This window comes from Hyperolius riggenbachi, chromosome 2 (assembly GCF_040937935.1).
Source record: "Hyperolius riggenbachi isolate aHypRig1 chromosome 2, aHypRig1.pri, whole genome shotgun sequence".
In the NCBI taxonomy this organism is placed as follows: domain Eukaryota; kingdom Metazoa; phylum Chordata; class Amphibia; order Anura; family Hyperoliidae; genus Hyperolius; species Hyperolius riggenbachi.
The window spans coordinates 297,048,467-297,069,509 of NC_090647.1; the positions used below are offsets into that span (position 1 = coordinate 297,048,467).

The 21,043-nt window shown below is 43.2% G+C and overlaps 1 protein-coding gene across 2 annotated transcripts; it reads right to left on the minus strand.

The window, feature by feature from the left end:
- Nucleotides 1-1,186: 1,186 nt before the first annotated feature.
- On the minus strand, nt 1,187-12,147 carry PNRC2 (proline rich nuclear receptor coactivator 2). Of its 2 annotated transcripts, none has more exons than XM_068269006.1 (4): nt 11,975-12,147; nt 10,534-10,715; nt 8,327-9,049; nt 1,187-2,297 (listed from the first exon to the last, which is right to left on the minus strand). In XM_068269006.1, the coding sequence occupies exon 3, from the start codon at nt 9,029-9,031 to the stop codon at nt 8,630-8,632; it is 402 nt and encodes a 133-aa protein (XP_068125107.1). In that variant the 5' UTR covers nt 9,032-9,049; nt 10,534-10,715; nt 11,975-12,147; the 3' UTR covers nt 1,187-2,297; nt 8,327-8,629. The 2 variants fall into 2 exon arrangements, with proteins under 2 accessions (XP_068125107.1, XP_068125106.1); XM_068269005.1 differs by having other exon boundaries at nt 1,187-2,301.
- Nucleotides 12,148-21,043: the final 8,896 nt, after the last annotated feature.

Sequence of the window (21,043 nt, forward strand, 5' to 3'; positions counted from 1 at the left end):
GCCCAGCCTCTGTTGCTATCCCAAACCCCACTAAGGTCCCCCTGCACTCTGCAATCCCTCATAAATCACAGCCATGCTGTGAGGCTATGTTTACATCTGTAGTGTCAGTCTCAGCTGCTCCCCCGCCTCCTGCATAGCTCCTGTCCCTGCCCCCGTCCCTTCCCTCCAATCAGCAGAGAGGGAAGGGATGCAGGCGGGGACTGGAGTTCTGCAGGAGGCGGGGAGAGCAGCAGACTGACACTATAGAGATAAACACAGCCAGCTCTGACAAGCTGTTTGTCAGCAGCTTGGCTGTGATTTATGAGGGATTGCAGAGTGCAGGGGGACCTTAGGGGGGTTTGGGATAGCAACAGAGGCTGGGCTGTATAGGCAGATCCAACCTCTGTATGCAGATAATATTCTTCAAACCCACCTCGGGTTCTCTTTAAACACCTGTACAGACACTAGATAAAAGCAATAATGACCATTTCTGCTGAGAAGCTAGAGTGTGTACAGCAGGCTCAAATTCCTCTTGGGTATTCACCAAGATCTGTTCTCCCTACTTGCATGTAATGTCACAACTGCACTACTATCAACTCCCTCCCCCCCCCCCCCCCTCATTGCAGCAGAACACATCACTAGCTTAGTCTACCATCTGTACCAGATTGGCCCTGCAATGACTGTGTGGGCAGAGCTTGAGAGCATGTTTCACTTGTGCTGTGCAAATTAGTCACAAAAACCACAAAAGGAATTTGCATGTGAATTATCACAAACTCAGGCATTTTCACATGTCAGTAAATATGCAAATTTAACCACATCAGTGACTGTGTGCTTTTAAGCAAAAACGCCCGCAAATTCACTAAAATTTGCATGCAAATTTCCTATTAAATATACTGTATGCAAATCTCATAGCGATATGAGAATTCTGCAGGGTCTTTTTTTTTTACACTACACAGAAAACACTTAAATTCTGACAAGGGGAAACAGGCCCATCCCCTGTATTATCTATGCAAATCTGCATGCAGTAAACGCATGCAGATTCGTTCTAGTGGAAACAGACCCAGAGTCCTGCTCCAATGCAACAGTGCTTGCTTTGGGTGCATCAAGTGGACAGCCCACATTTAGATTTAACTTCTTTGCATTCAAAATTGAGCTACACTTCAGTTTGCGCACTGTACAATATCATGCAATAGAAAGACAGACAAGATTTTTGGGGAAGACTAATTTTATTTTTAATTTTGCTGTGTATTTTTACACATTTTCCAGTTAGTTAGCCAATTGTTTTTGGGCATTTGTTACCTTAGGGATTATGTTTCATTTTTTTAGCAGCCAATTCAACAACAATTCCATAATTCACAGATTAAGTATTGTTAGAATGAACCTGAGCCAAAGCTCAGGTTCAAAAGAGGAGATAAAGTTACCTGAAGATCAGAAAGCCTCATGAGCCTATTGAGATTGGCATCCTCTGTCCTCCCACTCGCAAGTGTAGACCTCCATGCTAGGGCCACACATCTCCTCTGCCATCATAGGATAGTAGCTGCTTGAGCAAGGCCATACATGCACAATAGCACAGCTAACTGCACATACACAGCCACCCTGATGACAGAGGAAGTGCTCAGCCTTGATAACATTGCCTTGACACCATCTTCTGAGGGGGGCCACTTCCAGGAATTTTTTTTTTTTTTGGGGGGGGGAAATGGAACACAAATCTCAATAAAATCCTGAAGCTTGTCGCTTTAGGCAATCATCTTTCTGTACCCAAGGTTTGGCTTGGGTACACTAAGTGCTGCTTACACATTCTTGATTTATAAATAGATGAATTTTACATTCAATTCACACAGACCAGAGTAAATTTGGATACACATGTAAAACAAATACAGCACAGAAATATTCTAGAAATACTTATCCAAAAGTTAGTCAATGAAAGAGTGAGACTAGAAATTTGTGAATGGAAATCATTTCAGTACACTGTACTTGGTGCAAAGAGTAATATGTTCTTTGGGTAAAGTTATACAACATATCACAGTACATCTTAAAGACTCATACACACAGATTTTTCGAAACAACCCGTCGTTTGGACGTCAAATCGGGCGTGTGTACAGTCTATCGTTCAGCTGATAAGACTGGAACGATCCGACTGGCGGATTGTTCAAGTACAGTCTTTTCAGCTGAACGACGGACTGTGCACACGCCCGATTTGAAGTCCGGACGACGGGTCGTTTAAAAAAAAAAAAATCCAACGTTTGTACGAGCCTTTAGTATTCTGCCATCATTCTTATGCAAATCCTACTCCTGTTGACACGTAGACAGCCACATACCTGGCTTGTAAAGAAAGATTGTCAGTATTAGTGCTTTACATTTACAGAGGATACATCCATGCAGACTTTAGAATTTTACAAAGTTGGCTTTAGTAACAGTTTAGGCAATACGGCTACCTGAAATACCCCACCCCCCCCCCCCCCCCCTCAAAAAAAAAAAAAAAAAAAAAGGAGGTTGCCACTGTCCTATAAAAAAAAAAGCCAGTTGTGCATTGAAAAGAAAAAAAAAAAAATTGGTGCACAAACCCTGCAGTTGAATCAAATACCTTTTTGCATCTAAAATTATGCAAAAAGGGGAGGCGTACATCAGCAAGGCAACATTTGCTGCTTAGCTAATATGTACATTTGTATTTGGGGCAATCTACATCTAGTTTCAAGCAGCAGAGCCCTGAAAAAAGTTATGGGTGACTGCACTTTCCCTCGCATCTGTTGCAGTAACTCAACCAAACCAACGCCACTGGCTGCATGCTTATTATAGGGAGCATGGGAAACTGAAGGTGACCACATGCTATGCCAGACAACTGGCAGTCTATACAGAAGAAAAAAAAAAAAAAAGCCTCCACTCCTTTACACTCTAGTTTCCTTGAAAATGAGTGATAATTGAATGGGTCTAATGGCCCATACTCACGGGCAGCAAAAGTTGCCTGTCGCCAGCACACGTGAGCGTGTGGGCGACAGCTCCTCGCCAGGTCCCTCCGCGTACACACGCGGAAGAGGGACCGGCGGCGCGACGGAAGCTGTCGCCGACGTTCCTCCTCCCCCCGCCGGAAGCTCCGCATTCTTAATGGAGGTCGCAGTCGCTAGTCCGTGTACTCACGCAGACTAGCGACAGTTGCGGCGGAGGTGCGGCGGCAACTGTCGCCAGGCGATTGAAACTTTTAATCGCCTGGCGACATCAGCGGCGGGCGACGGCCCATACTCACGGGCGACAATTGTAGCCCGTGAGTATGGGCCATTATGGCCCATACTCACGGGCGAGAAATGTGGCCTGTCGCCAGCACACGTGAGCGTGTGGGCGACAGGCCGGCGACAGCTTCTCGCCAGGTCCCTCCGCGTACACACGCGGAAGAGGGACCAGCGGCAAGGCGGAAGCTGTCGCTGACGTTCCTCCTCCCCCCGCCGGAAGCTCCATGTACCTACATGGAGGTTGCTGTCGCTAGTCCGCGTACTCACGCGGACTAGCGACAGTTGCGGCGGGGGGGGCAGCGGCGACTGTCGCCATGCGATTGAAAGTTTCAATCGCATGGCGACATGAGCGGCGGGCGACAGTTCGGGGTGCGCGCGTGTGCGACGGCTCATACTCACGGGCGACCTGTCGCCGCAACACGCGCGCGCCGTGTGTTGAGGCGACAAAAGTCCCTCGTGAGTATGGGCCATAAGAGCACCTAGAGGCAGTAAACTTCAGAATGCATAGACATCTGGTTTCTTTAGGCCAGTTCCTAAAAACTAGCACATTTATAGTCTACATACATGTTGCCAAATTACTCCTTGGTAAATTTCCATTTTAAAACATTTTCATAACACCACCTGGATTCACTGTGCTGCAAAAAGCTTCATGCAGAAGACTGACAACATAATACGACTTTCCAACATTTGTGCAATGTACATGTTAAAGAGCAGAACTATGTTAGTTAGTAAGAGCTTTAAGTTGTAGAGGTTCCACAGTTACCACTCCCTGTTACAAAAGCCTTTGAAACAGTCATGTTAACAGGACTAGGTCAGCAGTGCAGTTATACAATGGATTAAAAAAAAAAAAAAAAAGTATGAACAGGAGTTTAAATTTTAGGTATCTTTGTTAGGAAGAGATCTTAGACAAATCTTGACCATTACAGGAATGTCCAGTCTGAAAACAGGAATCCAGAATGAAGGGGAGGAAAAAGAAAAAAAAAAAAAAAAGTAAGGCTGTTGTGAAAGTACTGTCGCAGTCAAACGGAGCTGGATTATTCCACCTTTGAGGCTTATTGATACTGCTAAAATGGAATGAAAGCCCATACAGTGCAACTGTTCTATAAAAGTTAACTGAGCAACAATTCACACACATGCTTCAATTACAATAAGTTATCACAATTAAGATGAGTAGTGGCAATACTCGGTCTTCATTATCAAAAATACATCTATTTATACAAAAACAATGTGTGATCAGGGTTTAGCAGCTTTTTTTTTAAGTTTTTTTTTTTATATATAAAAAAAGTAATGCTTCATTTGCACCAATCCCACTACAGAACCAGTTACAATTGAAAACACGAAAACGTGTACATATTCATATACTGGCACTTTGTGCAAAGGCTACACTCATACACGTGATGTCCTCTCTTAACAAAATAGTCATGTGAAGTCACAGCTTGCGCCTGACTACATTCAGCAGTTTGTACTAAAAAATACTTTTATCTGATCTGTGCAGGACTTCCTGCATTCATTTACATATGCTACAAGTTTTACAGGTATTTACAGAACATTGATGTTCTTGTTATCACATACTGGGGGGGGGGGGGGTTACAGAGTAGCAAGTTGAAGCATTGTCATCTCATATCTATGCTATACACTATACAGGAGCAATGCTAAGAAACACTGCCAAAAATTTCTTTACAATATACAAAGTATATATTACACAAAAGAAGAATTTGCCTTACAGTTGAAGGAAGCCAAAGACACTTTAGTTTGGAATACCAGGACACTTAAAGTGGATCCGAGATGAAAAAACTATAACAAGTAACTTGTCTATATATCTTATCTACAGTTTAGATAGCAAATCTAGCTACAGACAGCTTCAATAGAATATGAGTCTTGTGATACAACAGCAGCCATGTTAACATTTACACAGAGGCAGGCTTATCTGTATCTTGAGCAAAGGAAAAAAAAAAACCCATAGTCCCCCCCCCACTGAAATCTCTGGCTAGTAATACCTCCCTCTCCTCCTGCCCAGACTGAGCTCCCATGACCCCTTGCTACTGTCTGAAAGTGCCTTGGCTCTCTGAAAACCTGTTGGTGTGGCTTGATTAGTTTATAGGGAATTACAGTATCAAAAAACAAAAAAAAATTTGACTTGAGGAATGCCCTATAAACAGGATAGGAACCCAATTATGCAATGTGTAAAAGTTCATCTCGGATCCACTTTAAGCCATGCAACAGTTAAAGAGACACTGAAGCGAGACTAAATCTCGCTTCAGCTCTCATATAGCAGGGGCACGTGTGCCCCTGCTAAAACGCTGCTATCCCGTGGCTGCACGAGGGTCCCTGACCCCCCCAACCCACCCCCGCATACCTTGGTCGTAAAACTTGGTCGCAGATTAGCCCTTCCTAGAGGCAGGGCTAACGGCTGCAGCCCTGCCTCACAGCGCATCTATCAGACACGCATCGCCGCCTCTCCCCCGCCTCTCTCAGTGAAGGGAGACTGAGAGGGACGGGGAGAGGCGGAGATACGCATCTGACAGACGCCAATGCCGAAGCGCTCCCCCGCATTACGGAGGGGATTTGGGGGGACAGGGACCTCGGTTAAGCCGCGGGATAGCGGCGTTTTAGCAGGGGCACACGTGCCCCTGCTATATATGAGGTCTGAAGCGAGATCTATTATCGCTTCAGACTCTTTAAGGTTTTGTTGCCCAAAATTCAAGCCATCAGATGGGGAGGAAAAAAAATTCAGACTTTTGTATGCAACAAATTTCTGTACATAGCTTTTGGAACTAAATTGCTGTCTATATTCCTGTTTGGGATGCTTCAAAGTTCCTGTTGACAATGGTACCATAACCATAGGAAGTAAGAATCTGCCAAGTCAGAGATTCTTAACACTCAGGAGAAGTAATGCCTGGTACACACTACACAATTTTCCTATCAGATGGGCAGGAAGTTTACCATCATACGATAATGCCAACATGTCCAGTCTCTTTCCAATCAAGAACAATTGCATTGTGTGTGCCAGCCTTCCTTGGTTTCCAGTTTTGATTTAGGATACCATTTATTGGCTAACTTAAAAGAAAAATTGTAAGCTTTTGGCTAATAAGTTTTCTTCAGACTCAATTCTTGTCTGAAGGAGTGTTAGCCGAAAGCTTACTCTAAGTTAGCCACTAAAAAAAACTTCTCACTTTTAATGGTGGCTAACAGAAGATCAACAGAAATAGGCAGCAATAACCAGATGCACTTCAATATCCCAATCCAAACCAAATAGTTTATGGCAATCCTTAAACTACAAGTTTGCAACATTAATACTGCACAAATACATTAAGTGCATGTCATTTAAATATGGGCAATTTACACTGCTGTTGGGGAGTAATCCTCTACACAGTATTAGACAGGATTGATATCACACGTTTCTGGACATATCATGCAGCTTGAAACTGAGGCAAACTAATTCAGTGGCTACCAAGTTTGTGACTCAGTTGAACACTGCATGCAAATCTAGAACATTTGCATGTCATTGACCAACCCTTTAAAAATGTTTAGGTCAGTTTCTTCCACTCAAGCAAGCCAAATGCATGTCAGTGGTCTTGAAAACCTTTATAATTTTTTTAAAGTGCTTACTGTGTGGAGTAGCCATCAGACCTGAATGAACATTAGCACATTTTGGATAGAGTGGGAGGGTTTTTACTGCCCTCTACAGGTCATCTTAGACAAGGGACTTGCTGTCCTAGCAACAGAGAATCAGACAGAAAACTGCCCAATCGAAACTTAGGTGGGGTCATAAGCCACCGAGTGACTGGTGGCACAGCTAGGTTAACATGAAAAACCAGATATATATAATAGTAGTTCAAATGAAAATGGATTTGTGCAGTTGTCATGCTGCCCAGTGGAGTCTAATTCGATATTTACAAAAGATGTGAGGTCTGCTTGAAGTCATGTAACAAGTATTAGAACTCCTAATACCTAAAAAGTGGTATAATGACTGCATTTGCCAAAAGTCTTCATGTACAATAGTTTTAGCTTATACTTTTAGTGGCATCTAGAATTCATATTGCTTGAAATGTTAGAAGTTTCTAGAAGCCTATAAAAAGCAGGACAAAGTAAGGGGCACATTTTATAAAGGCCACAAAATAAGAACTAGATATTGGCAGTCCCTGGCAGTGCAAACATGCAGTTTAAATTGGCACAAACTTCATATAAGTAATATACTTAACTACTAAACCAGTGCGGGAAGGATCAGTCTGACGCTCTTGCACACCCACCCTCTAGCTATTTTAAGCTAAAATAAAAAAAACAGACTTCAGATGATAATGTGCATAGCACAATTTGCCTACCAATGATCTTTTCACATGAAAGATCTGGATATGAACACATACACTCGGCTCAACATGCATGTTCATTTCTACAGGGAAAGGGTGGTGTAGAGATGCAAACAGCCCCTTGTTATGGTGAAAACCCAATAGCACTCAGCCAGGAAAGCCAATCCTGACAGATTGCCATTTCCCTGAGCAGAGTCAGCCCAAAATGCCGGGGAAGCCCATATATACAATCCTCTCCCAATCTGGCTGCTGTCAGATCTGGAGAACAGCCAAGTATGCTTGTAGCTGGTGGGAAGAAGGAAAATGTGAAGAAATTACATGCATAAGCGATGGATTTGCACATAGTTCTTGAGTGCCTAAAGGCTGGGTTCACACCAGAAATGTTGTGTCAGTCACCTTAACTTTACTTAGTCCATAGCACAACCCCTTTTGTTCAGACCTCTTCCATTGTGTGATTAGATATGTCAGATAGCATGCCATCTATAACAGGCCATGCACAACAGGTCTTTGTGTTCAGTCAAGGGACATGTCAGAACACATACTATGCTTAACATAAGATTGGGTGACTGATCTGTTCCTGGAAACAGACCATCTCAGCTCAGGTGTGAACCTAGCCTCTTAGTTACATTAGAGAAATTCAAGACCAGTCTCCTAAAGGAGCCAAATATCCTCCACAGTAAACAGAAATAGATGTACATAAGAGCTGTCACATCACAAGCAACATTGAAACTATACAAGAAAAATAAAGGTGATGCACAGGTAAAAAACTAGCTGGAGAATGCTACTTTTTCCAAACCAGCTTTTGAATGTACCCACCAGTTCACTTCAAGTGCAAAGTTTTGTATATACTTAATTTGGTTAGGAGGTGGCAACAAGGACTTCTGTGCAATCTGCACAATTCATGCTGTTAAAAGTGCTTCAGATGGAGGAGTCTTCACAGAAGTAGCTCCTCACATAATTGATTTAGCTCCTGAGTGACTTTAGACAGAACGGATCCACTCCATATTGGTTTGTGTGCCTTATGATACAATAATAGTTGAAAAATGGAAACGAAATTGACAGTCTTCAACTTGCAACTCTATAATAGCCTGAAATTGCTTGCTCATTTCCAAGTGCTTATTATGCTTGGACCTTCAGCAGTGTCTTGAGTTGAAAGGACATCAATTCTCTGTCAGAGGGACCACAGGTTAGAGGTACCCAGTGGCTTGGTGGCTTTGGAAGAACACTTGGTGATGGTGGCTCATTAAATTTGGCACCGGCATAATTCTGGTTCTCTTGACAGCTGAAGAGGTTCTTCGGTCCAGTAAAACATAAATTCCAGTTCTGGTTTAAAGAACGATTACCATTAGCCCTGTTCTGCATGGCCTGCCATGCTAATGCAGATGGACCGCGACCTCTATCTTTGCCGTGAGAATTGTTCATTTTCTGATTGTTCCGCTCTAATTTTTGCCGGTTGTTCTGTTTCCCAAGACCATGTCTAAGCTGCTGAATTGGAATGTTGCCTCTTTCACCTCCGCCCATCTTCAAAGTTTATGTCACCTTAAAATTTAAGCAGGCTCAAATTAGTAACAAAACAAAAATGCCCAACTTTAATCATGGAAGACTAGGTTTATAAGTACCCAGGCTCCATATTGTAATAAGCAAGTTACGCATTCTTATGCTTGGGTAGAGTTGCCAATTAGGGATGGTCAATGATATGCAAAGTGTAAAGTTCATAGAGTATTTTGCAAATTAATGCAGCTTGAAAATACAATCAAAGTGGATTTATTTGGTCCAAAGTCAAGCTACGCAAGTTTGCAGAATCCTATATGAACTCCGAACAATTTGCATCTTACTGACCATCCCTAACACTGAGCAATAAGGTTCTATTGCAGCCCATTTCTTGTTTTAGAGCAGTGTTTCTCAACATTTTTATGGATATGTACCCCCTTTTAAACCCATGTACTCACCCAAGTACCCCCTAGCATAGTAAACCTCACAAGTACCCCTTGTCAAATATTTAATTGTAGGACATAATTCGTATTTTAGCTTATCAAAAGCAATTTAAACTATTGGTTCTGAACAATTTCCAAGCATTTACTATTGCTTTTGATTAGCTAAACTACTAATTTAGTATTTTTAGAGACTGAAGTGAGATTAAATCAATGATTTTAACTTGTATTAATGTTAAGCACTATAGCTAGTGCTAAAACAGGGGGGTTTACACCGCCAAATCCCCTCTACAAAATCCACTACTTTCTTGGTCGTGGACTTTGCTGCTCATGGAGGCAGGGCTATAAGCTGCAGCTCTGCCTCCATTCGCATCAATCTGCCAGCAGATCTCCGCCTCTCCCTGCCCCTCTTAGTGAATGAAGACAGAGGGGTCGGAAATCAGCGGGGATTGACGAGAGAAGAGGCAGAGCTACAGCCATTAGCTCTGCCTCAATGAGGAAGCACTCCCCGCGGTTTGCAGAGGGGATTTGGGAGTCATAAACCCCTCGTTTTGCAGCAGGATAGCAGCGTTTTAGCACTAGCTATAGTGCTTAACATTAATACAAGTTAAAATCATTGATTTAATCTCACTTCAGACTCTAAATAGGATTTATCATTTACTAAAAAAAAAAAATAAAAAAAAAATCTAAATTTGTTATTCTTGGTTACATATATCAAGCCTGAGTACTTCCTGGAGTACACATACCAAACGTTGAGAGCCTGTTTTAGAGGACCCTGCTTTTTCTTTGCACATGTCCATGTTATTGCAAGGCACTAGAGTTCCAATGACTGTATGAAGTCTTCTACCCTTGGTGGGTGTCCATATTAGCATATGCACCCAATTTACACCAATTGCCTTCATAAGTTACGCTGGCAGATCAAGGCCATCAAGCACGCTACTTCTACAATGCTCAAGCATGCACTGTTCGAATTTAACTGACTTGCCACAGGGCAAGGAGAAGGGCCAAAATGTGAAAAATCATATAACAGCAAAAATATATTAGCAACCTATTAAAGGTTATTTTCACACACAAAAACAAAACAAAAACTACCTTCCAGCTGGTCCTTCGATCACCTCTTTTGCTGATCTATGATGTAACAAAACTCCTTCTGTCCTCTTTGTTCCTCTCCTTAACTTCCAAGACTGTGTTTGCATGAGCAAGTAAAGATCCAAATCCAACATGAATCCCCTGAGCACTAGGCAGCAGGGGATGGTACTGAGCAGTCTTCACAGCTGTTAGAGAAACAAAAAAAAAAAAAAATATGGTTTAAGGAGGAGTTTGGTGAGGGGGAGGAGCAAAAAAACTTACGTGCACAGGAAAAGCAAAAAAACAGAGCACAAAGGAACAGCTAGGGCTAACCAGCTATACATTTTACACAGCTAAAAAAAAAAAAATCTGAAACAGCAAACTTTTTCCATCCACTGTAACTGCAAAATAGAGTACAGATGTTTAATAAAATATTTAAGACCACAAATGGTCTCACACGAGAATCCATTTGAGGCTGACCATAAATCACATCAAAGTTCAACAATAAACAGTCTTTAGACTTCAAGTGATTACTACAAGGACAGATACCATTGAAAAAAAAAAAAATCTATAATCTATTTGTGTCCAATGAGGTGCAAGCTGATACAAGCTTGAAAACAGACCATCAAGCTTGCATATAACTGCATTAAGTTAAGATTTGTATCAACTTATTACCCAACTCCTCCACCAGGTATCAAATCTGACTAAAACTGATGATTATTTTTTACTGTGATTACACAGTTCACTTGCTTAAAAGGATTGGTGTATGGTCTCCTGAAAATGACCCCCCCCCCCCCCCCCCCCCAAAAAAAAAGTAAAAAAAAAACAAAACACACACACACCACACAATCTTGGTTGCATATTCTTACCACCTTTAAGTACTAAGGGGGACTACCAAGAGTATATTCACTCAGTTTAACCTTCTGCTACATACATTTGGTAGGATTGTACAAGCAAAATCATATATACTTAATAGTTTCACATCAAAGGGAAAAACACACACACACACACACACACACACACACACAACCTGTAAAATGAAATAAAAATATATTGCATTCTATAACTTGATGGACGATTTTTTTTTTTTTTTTTTTTTTAACCAAACTATGTAACTATAGATAGATCTATATCATCCATTAGATTCCATATAAGCAGCCACAAGAGAGAAAAAATGCTCAATACAACAACTACATATTGAGGTCTTCAAAAGGAAGCCAGCGCGGCTGTTGATAAACAAAGTACGTGAGTGGGGGAGGGGCGATGCGCGAGAGACAAAAGAGAACCCGCATTTCGGTGAAGCGTGACGCCCCACTACCATACCCGCTGCCAGCGACCGCGGAGGACAACCGTGGCGTATTTGGCTTTCCCATTACAATAAACGAGCAAGAACAAAGAAACTAGCAGACAGAATAACATGGCGCCGGAGAGGAGGGGCCACATCGTGCGACTCTACATGACTTACCGATACGGCCACACCGGCTCCTTATCCTTCGGGCACCAGGGGAGGATTCCAGCTATTTCTTCACACAGTATAAATTCCGCTCCTAAGTAACAACAGTGCTTAGTCTCCTCCGCCGTCTCTCCACTCCTCTCCCTCCGCATTCAACGCGCAACTCGCCACTCGACCTTCCCAACTCTGACAGAAGTAACAGGGTAGACTCCGCCCCGTCGCGTCATAGCCAATGAAAGAGCTCACAGGTCTGCATGCAGCCAATCAAAGAGCTGGTTCCGTGAGGAGCGCCTGTTGCAGTGCGGACTCAGACATCTGCTCCTTAGGCCCCGCCCCCTGTTTCCATTTCATCTCCCTTGTTATTGTGTGAGGGGGAGGGGGAGGTAAAAGTATGTCGTCACGTCAAAGAGAAACTACCCAGGGCTTGGAATATCCGGTGTAGGGAAAGAAGAAATTCTCTTTACCTTATATGTATTTATATGTTATATTATTTCTTACATTGTGTCGAACAACAAGGAGTCTTCCTTCAAACAACTTATTATTTTAGACTTAGTATACTGTAGTATGTTTTGTTAACCTAATCAGTTATAGGTTAAAATAAACTTGCTTCAGGTTAGATACTTACCTTTGTAGCTGGAAGTCTCTGGATACTATAGTGCTTTCCTGATCCTCTCTTCATCCCATCTTTCCACTGTTGTCCCTGTTGTATCTAAATATCGGACTGTGGCCTCAATTCACGGAGCATTATCAAACGTTTATCAAACACTTTATCAAACGTTTGATAATTTACCTCATGCGTAAAATCTCATTTTAAATTCACTAAGGTGTTATATATTTATCGAATGTTTTACCGATAAAACGTTCAACAAATATATAACACCTTAGAGAATTAAAAATGAGATTTTACCCATGAGGTAAATTATCAAACATTTGATAAACGTTTGATAATGCTCCGTGAATTGAGGCCTGTGTCTTTGGTACTTTTCAGCAGTCTTCAGAAGTAATTGCCCCCCAGTGCTTCCTGAGACCGACAAGCCCGGTCTCGTGTGTGCGCATAGGTCCCGAGGTCAGCTCCTCTTCTAAAGTACTCAGGGATGCAAGTACTTCTGAAGCCTGCATGAGGAGCTCCAAATAGGTATTTTACAAAACAGGCCTAATAACTTCCAATGGGGATCAGAGCTGAAACAACGGGACAAAGAGAGGACCATGAAGGCTCTATGGTATCCAGAGCAGTGTTCTCCCCAGAATTTTTTTTCCAGTAGGGTGGCATGAAAAAGTAGCCGGTTTGGTTGAGATTAGATAATGCTGGGCCAATGCTTTCCTGCAAAATTCTGCTTACAGCATAGGAGAAGGTGAGTCGCTGACAGCCGGGTGCTTACCAAAACAAGCCGGGTGCTGGGCCTGGGGAGAACACTGCAGAGGTATCTACGTAGGTAAGTATATAACCTGAAGTGAGTTTCCTCGCTTCAGGCTCAGGCTCTTCCTTTTGTAATTTGTCTTCACTGGAAATAAATATAGGATCTATGAAGTAGATAAAATCTGCTGAATTTGGCACTAAACAAATTGGATGAAGCCCAACCTGTGGTTGGCAATGCAGGGAATAAACACTGTACAGATGCTAGGGCTAGGTAGGAAGTATGCCGTTGGCATGCACGATGGAAAGGGTTAAGGAAAGCAATACACTTGAGGGTTGCTGTCATTAAAGCAAACTCTGGACCATCCATACTTCCCACGGCTGAGGTAAATATCTATTTTTTTTAACACTCACTTCCTTTAAAGGTCCACTGTGCAGGATCTTTAAACAAGCTTGGGAGACATCTGTGAACGTGCTGGATTATTATCCAAGATGGCTGTAAACATCTGTCTTGGCCAAATTTGGTACTGCATGTGTCTGTAGCCCACAGTTTAGGCTAACTAGTGATGTCATATCTGCCCTTTCCTTTTTTTCTTTTCTCCTCCAATTGCTGAATCACCTCAGCCTTGCTTCTAAACACAAGTGAGCAGGGGATCAGGTTTCAGATAAGCAGCTGGCAGGGAAATAAAGGGAAGAGGAGGAATATATTATAGATAAAAAGAACCCCCAGCATGCAACTGTTTGGCACTGACTACTAAAGGGCCAGTGCTCCTTAAAGAGACACTAATACATTTTGTCCTTTTTACCTTATTATTCCCTTCAGTGCTCTCAACACAAGTAAACGGCCACGTCCCCGCCGCTAAACGAGGGCTGCAGAGCCCCCAAATCCCCGGGGGCAATCCAGCCGACATTTCCACAAAGAGGCGGAGCTTTCAGCTTCAGCTCTGCCTCTCCTGATCTCCCCGCCCCTCATACTCTTCCTTCACAGAGAGGGGCGGGTAGAGGCGGATATCCTTGCGGCGATTGACGTCAGGAGAGGCAGAGCTGCAGCTCACAGCTCTGTCTCTCAGCGCAGCAAAATCCACGACCAAGTTGGTCGTGGATGTTTGCAGAGGGATTTGGGGGCTCTGCAGCCCTCGTTTAGCGGCGGGGACGCAGCGGTTTACTTGTGCTGAGAGCACTGAAGCGAATTATAAGGTAAAAAGGGCAAAATAATTTGCTTCAGTGTCTCTTTAAAATGAACCAGAGACAAAGCGTCCTCATGTATTTTACCATATATATCAGTGGGAACATTAGAGAAAACACCTACCCTGCTCTCTGTTTCATTATTTACTGTTCAGATTGCTTCTTATCAGCCCAGATAAAATCCTCGACTGAGCATTCAGTCTGGCCCTGCTATATTGACTCAGCTATAATGATTCCTGAGCAGAGCCACAAGGGGGCAGGCTTGGGCTTGAAAAGACAGCACAGAAGACAGACTGAGCTGTAATGATTCCTGAACAAAGCCAGACTGAATGCTCAGTCAGGGATTTTTATCAGGGCTGATAAGAAGCAATCTGAACAGTAAATAATGAAACAGAGAGCAGAGTATGTGTTTTCTCTAATGTTCCCACTGATATATATGGTAAAATACATGAGTGTGCTTCGTCTCTGGTCCCCTTTAAAGGGAACTATAGATGAACAGGAAAAAGATGTTATACATACCTGGGGCTTCCTCCAGCCCCATACGCTCTGATCGATCCCACGCCGCCGTCCTCTGCTACCCGCATCTATGAGAACCCGGGACCCCGCTCTGCCGTCAGTCGGAACCAGTCTAAGCATAAGGGAAGTGCGCTGTTTGCGTATCTCTGCAGCAGCCACTGGAGAGATATGTAGAGGGCGCACTTCTTCTGCGTAGGCTGGCTCCGATGCTGTCAGTGATGGGACCCATTTCTCGTAGATGCAGGCAGCGGAGGACAGCGGCGTGGGATCGATCAGAGCGTATAGGGCTGTAGGAAGCCCCAGGTATGTATAACATCTTTTTCATGTCCCCATCTCTGGTTCCCTTTAAGTATGTGATAACTCCAAATCATAACAGCAGAAAAAGTTTTGAAAATTTTGAATGCAGGATTAGCATTTTTATCACTTAATACACTCAGACCAGTTGCTGTTGAAATTTGATTTTTATGGTGACAATACCGCTTTAATCACACACCTGAAACAAGCATTCAGCTAATCCAGACAGACTTCAGTCAGAGCACCTGATCTGCATGCTTGTTGAGGGGCTGTGGCTAAAAGTATTAGAGACGCAGGATCAGCAGGAGAATCAGGCAACTGGTATTATTTTAAAAGGAAAAATCCATATCCTTCTCACTTCCCTTTAAATGTCAATACTGGCCCTTTGGCTCTAGCTACTGCTAGTGTGAAAGTGCAGGCCTCTTCAATCAGAAAAAGATAGCACAAATTTAAATCACACCTGAACTTGGTTAGAATATTTAAAACCACATATAGTGGTATGTAAGCTCACATACAGACACCTCTGCAAAGGTGTTCTATCGCCTCCAGTTCGTAGGTAAGTATACATAGTATTCAACATCTGTTATTCCTAATACTACATGGAGGTGGTAAAATTGACCAATCAAAGTTGGTGTCAGGGGTGTAGAAATATGGGGTGCAGAGGTTGCGACCACATCGGGGCCCTTGGGCCAGAGGGGCCCTCCCTCAACTTCAGTATTAGCTCTCTATTGGTCCTATGCATAATAACCACTTCTATAGATGCTTTGAATAGTAGTAATCATTAACAAACTGTTCCCCATTTCCTTCTTGCACCTCTGACACTGTAGTTGCCATTGGCAGGTTTTGGTGCGCCGTATCAACTGTTATGTATAGAGTGTTTGGGGGGGGGGGGCATGTAAAACTAGCATCGGGGCCCACAGCTCCTTAGCTACTCCCCTGGTTGGTGTGTATGAACGCTAAGGACTGGTTCACACTGCAAGTACTTTTCTAATAGCCAGTGATTTGAAAAACTCTTGCTAATGTAATGCAATCTATGCGTGTTTTCTAAGTTGAGCAATGTAATTTTTTTTTAAATCACCCTTAGCATTATATTAGCAAGCGCTTTTCAAATTTCTGGTGCTTAAAAAGTGCTCATATTGTGAACCAGTCCTTAGGCCTCCTTCACACTGAGAATCGCAAAACACTACAAAAATTATTAGTGTTTTGCAATTTTTCACCATACAGGAAAGTGATTTTGAAGCAATTGCATTTTGCGATTCTATACCATTGAAATGTAATCGCTCCAACATTGCTAAAACAAAAACTGCATGCAGTACTTTTGTGATTTCAGAAAATCACTGGTGATCGTTAGTGCTAACACTTTCATTTGCCAGCCATCTGCAAACTACTGTTGACCTGATGTACAACAATGGTCTCAATAACAGACTGATTACATCAGTTCCATCTCCCTGTAATAATGGCTCCCTTAGCTTGCTATTTCAAATGGCCTGGCACTGCTGTTGGCCTGAGGGAGTGGGCTCAGACCTGTGAAACGCATTGCCTGTGCTACCAATAAAATCTTTTGTCCCTACAAAGATTTGTCGTCCTTGAGGTAAGCAGCCTCAAACCTTTATCGGTTTTAAAACTGCTTTTAAACGCTTTTATATACCACCAGGGCGCCTCTTTAAACCATTTAGTGCATCCCTAACCCCCATACGATACCCGTGTGAGGGGTGGAGGCAGAACATATGTGGTTTACACCACGGTGGACATCTTCCTCCCTTCTTTTTTCCAAGGAGAGCGACCGCATCCAGGTCCTTAGTGACCTCCCCGAGTGGAGTCGGGTTAATTGTTTCCACCTGCTTCCTGTGGTCAGTTGCCCCTTTGCAACCCACTCTTGTTAGTAGATTCTTATCTTCTATATTGACAATTTTGACTAAACATATTACACTATTGGGCTCCCGTGTTTTTTGTTTCCTGTGTCTTTTCCCCAGAAGGTGTCCTGACACCAATCATCCACTACTAATCTCCCTGTAATATCCTGATTCACATGAGCACAATCAATTGATGAAAATAGTGATCAGAGCTGCAATAAAGATAACTGAAAACTCAGGTATTTTCCAACATGGAGATCACTTGCTTGTGTTTGAACAAGGTGTAAAAAATGTACCTGTTTTACAAAGTCAACATATCTATGAGGCATTGTTGCTTGTTAAAAGTTGTATTGTTATTTCTCACAGAAGAATAAAAGTTCACACTTGAGTTGTTTCTTTCAAATACAATCACTTGTATTCAATTGTCTCCCATAGAAGTCTAGATGTGCCAAAAGCACATTCTGTGTAATGCTAATAAATATCTCCCCATGCATGCTGGGGTGGCCAGTCAGAGATTTATGCTTACAAAGTTCTTTCTTTGTTTTTAGTTTAAATGTATTGTTTCCCAGGAGGTGTGGTCATTGTTTGGGGATGCCTGATCTCACAATATACCACATATGTATGTTAATTTAACTGTCCCCCCTCTGATTGACATAAGTGACTTAAAACAGCTTAGTTTCAGGTGTAGTGGAAAATTAAAGGATTTCTTTCAGGTTCTTATTGTTTAGGGAATCTCTCCAACCGAAATCGATAGAGAAATGACCGAATCTATATAGAATTGATCAATATTGTTCATTATGCTGGGCATACACGGCATACACGTTTATGCGCTGGAATCGAGCTGCAGGATAGATTCTGGCACGTCCCCGCGGGCGCCTGCATCGATTCCCGCTCGTCCCCGCGGACGCTTCTTATCTTCTGCTCGTTTTCTTCCATTGTTCCACCCGCGGGTATCGGGCACGAAATCGATCCAGGCGCTGATTGGACACATCGGATTTTATCAATCGAGCCATCAGCGGCTCGATTGATAAACAAAAACGAACCGTGTATGCCTAGCATTAGGTGTGTGTATAGCACAGCTATGAGCTACATGTGGTCCTTCATCTCCCCTAGCACATGCAGGCTAGAGACAGTCTGTACAGCATATGGCTATTAACAGACGGATTGAGTTCAGATCCCTATGGGCGCCAACCCTGTTGGCGTTTGTGAAAGCTTTAACGTGAACCCGAGCTGAAGCTTGGAGAAAAAAGGAAATACTTACCTAAGAAGAAGGAAGCCTCTGGATCCTTTAGAAGCTTCCCTGGTCCTCCTTGCTCCTTCTGCCGCTAGCTGGGACCCTCCTTAACATCGGCACATGCTTGAAGAGGTTTGCGGCCTCAATCAGATTTCTGACAAGCCCTGATAGTCTTTGGGGGTCTTCGAACAGCAGCAGGGGGCCGGAGGACTCAGTGGGAAGCCTTCACAGGATCCAGAGGTTTCCCTCTTCTTTGGTAAATAATACACTTTCAAACCCAAAGTTTGCCTCGGGTACACTTTAACTCTTCTGATTACTTCAAACGTAACCGGCTGCCTTGGCCAAGAACTGTCTAGCGTGCCTGTGTCCAAGGCTTAAAGCTAATGGGAATCCATATTTAAATAAAAAAAGTCACATACTCACCTAAGGAGAGGGAAGGCTCAGGTCCTAATGAGCCTTTCCTCTCCTCTCCCGGTGCCCTCCGTGCTGCGCTTGCTCCCCCAGTCAAATCCACCGCCGCAGGGACTTCAGAAGTCTTCGGGAGCCGAGTCCCCCCGAATACAGGCGGCTCCTTACTGCGCATGTGCAAGTGCATCATAGAGGGCACTTGCGCGTGCGCAGTGTAGAGTGGCCCGTCTTCGGGAGCACTCGGGCTCCCAAAGCATTTCCGAAGCCTCCCTTCAGCAGGGAAACAGCGGTATTTGACCGAAACGGTCAAATAGCGCTACGGGGGAGCCAGCACAACTGCGGGGCCTGGGAGAGGAGAGGGAATGCTCTATGGGTCCCAGAGCCTCCCTCTCCTTAGGTGAGTATCTGACTTTTTTATTTAAATATGGGTTCCCATTATCTTTAAAGGACCACTGTTGCGGAAAATTAAAAATACATGAAAATGCATAAATAAAAGTATAATTCTCCCAGAATAAAATGTGCTATAATTACTTTTCTCCTATGTTGCGGTCACAGTAGACTACTTTTCTCCTATGTTGCTGTCACTTACAATAGGCAGTAGAAATCTGTGTAACAAAGACAACTCAAGTGAGAAGAATATGGAGGTTGCCATATTTCTTTCCTTTTAACCAATGCCAGCAGTGTCTGAATAACACCAGTAGCAAGCATGAGCTAATCTTGTCAGATCTGACAATAATGTCAGAAACACCTGCTCTGCTGCATGCTTGTTCAGGGTCTATGGCTAAAAGTACTAGGGCCTGTTTCCATTAGGAGCGGTGCAATGCGGCTATATAGCCGCATCGTACTGCGGGTGGCCTGAACCCAATGCAAGGCAATGGAACAGTTTCCATTGTGTGCGGAGCAGTGCGGAGCGATCCGAGAATCTTCAGCATGCTGCAGATTCTCGCACAGCCGCATCCGCCTGCCATCTCCTTCAATACACTTCCGCATAGGGAGATGCGGAAGTGACTGGGATGGGAGCGGAAGTGGTGCGTACGCGCATCGGCTCCCATTCACAAATGGAAACGGGCCCTTAGAGGCAGAGAATCAGCAGGACAGACAGGCAACTGGTATTGCTTAAAAAGGAAATAAATATGGCAGCCTCCATATTCCTCTCACTTCAGTTGCCCTTTAATTGTAAGTTCAACTTGTATGTGCTTTTTATATCTAATAAAAGGTTAACGCAGTACAGGAGCGCTCCTCCTTCTTGTTTGTTACACAGTTTTCTGGCACCACCCAGTAACTGGAGCAGCTCCAAGTAGAGAATCAACCCTGCAGCCATTCAGTGAGCAAGAAGCGCAAGATAAAGAGTTTTTCTTTCCTTTGGTAGTATAAATCTGACAGAACTGACAGGTTTTGGGCTAGCCCATCTCCTCATGTGGAGAGGAATAGAGTCATAATTATTGTGGGTGACAGTCATAGTGTGTGGACACACTTTTAGCTGTGGACACTTAAAGAGTTGAATTTCTTTTGGGCCTCATTCAAGCTATGCTCATATATTAACGTCTTCTGAAACAGCCATTCTGTCTGACAGATTATTGCTGTACATACATTCTCCTTAGTTATCTGCCAACTGCTGCCCAGCTGTTCTGTTCTGGTGGTGGTGGTGGGGGGGGGAGAAAGAGAGAGAGCACAAATGAGGCATCTCACTATGGGAGCTACAACAGTGGTTGTTTGGAGGATCCCTGAAAGGAAGGCCATTCCTAGCAGAGGTCACCTGTACTTTAAGATTTTCACCCACGACAACCATAAACAATTGTCTGAGGTGGTGAAAGTGTAACATACATGTGTTACAACACAATTACGTTTATGTAGCATAAATCACATAACAATTCCAAGGCTTATTTTCCATCTAATCAGCCTAGTGAAGGGTACTTGTACTTCCCGGTAATATTTATTATGATTTCTGCTACAGATAGCTATTATAAAGCAGTTGCACTATTTTTTTCCTTTTTGAAATCCCCTGTTTTTTTCCCTAGAAAACCTACGTGCAAATGAGCAGACATAGATTTCAGTTCCATATCACCTGACTTTACGTCACTTGCCCTACCTAGTTGTTTGTGTTTGATTTAGTTCAGTAGTTCAGTTAATGAGTCAGCAAGTTAAGGACATATTTGCCAAGTATTATTGCTGGTGTATGGATTTCCATTGCCATATTTACGTGGTCTAATGTGAATATATATACAAATGTCTAATGT

Coding starts and splice junctions, on each gene's coding strand:
- PNRC2 (XM_068269006.1), bottom strand. CDS start 9,031: ATGGGCGGAGGTGAAAGAGGCAACATTCCAATTCAGCAGCTTAGACAT.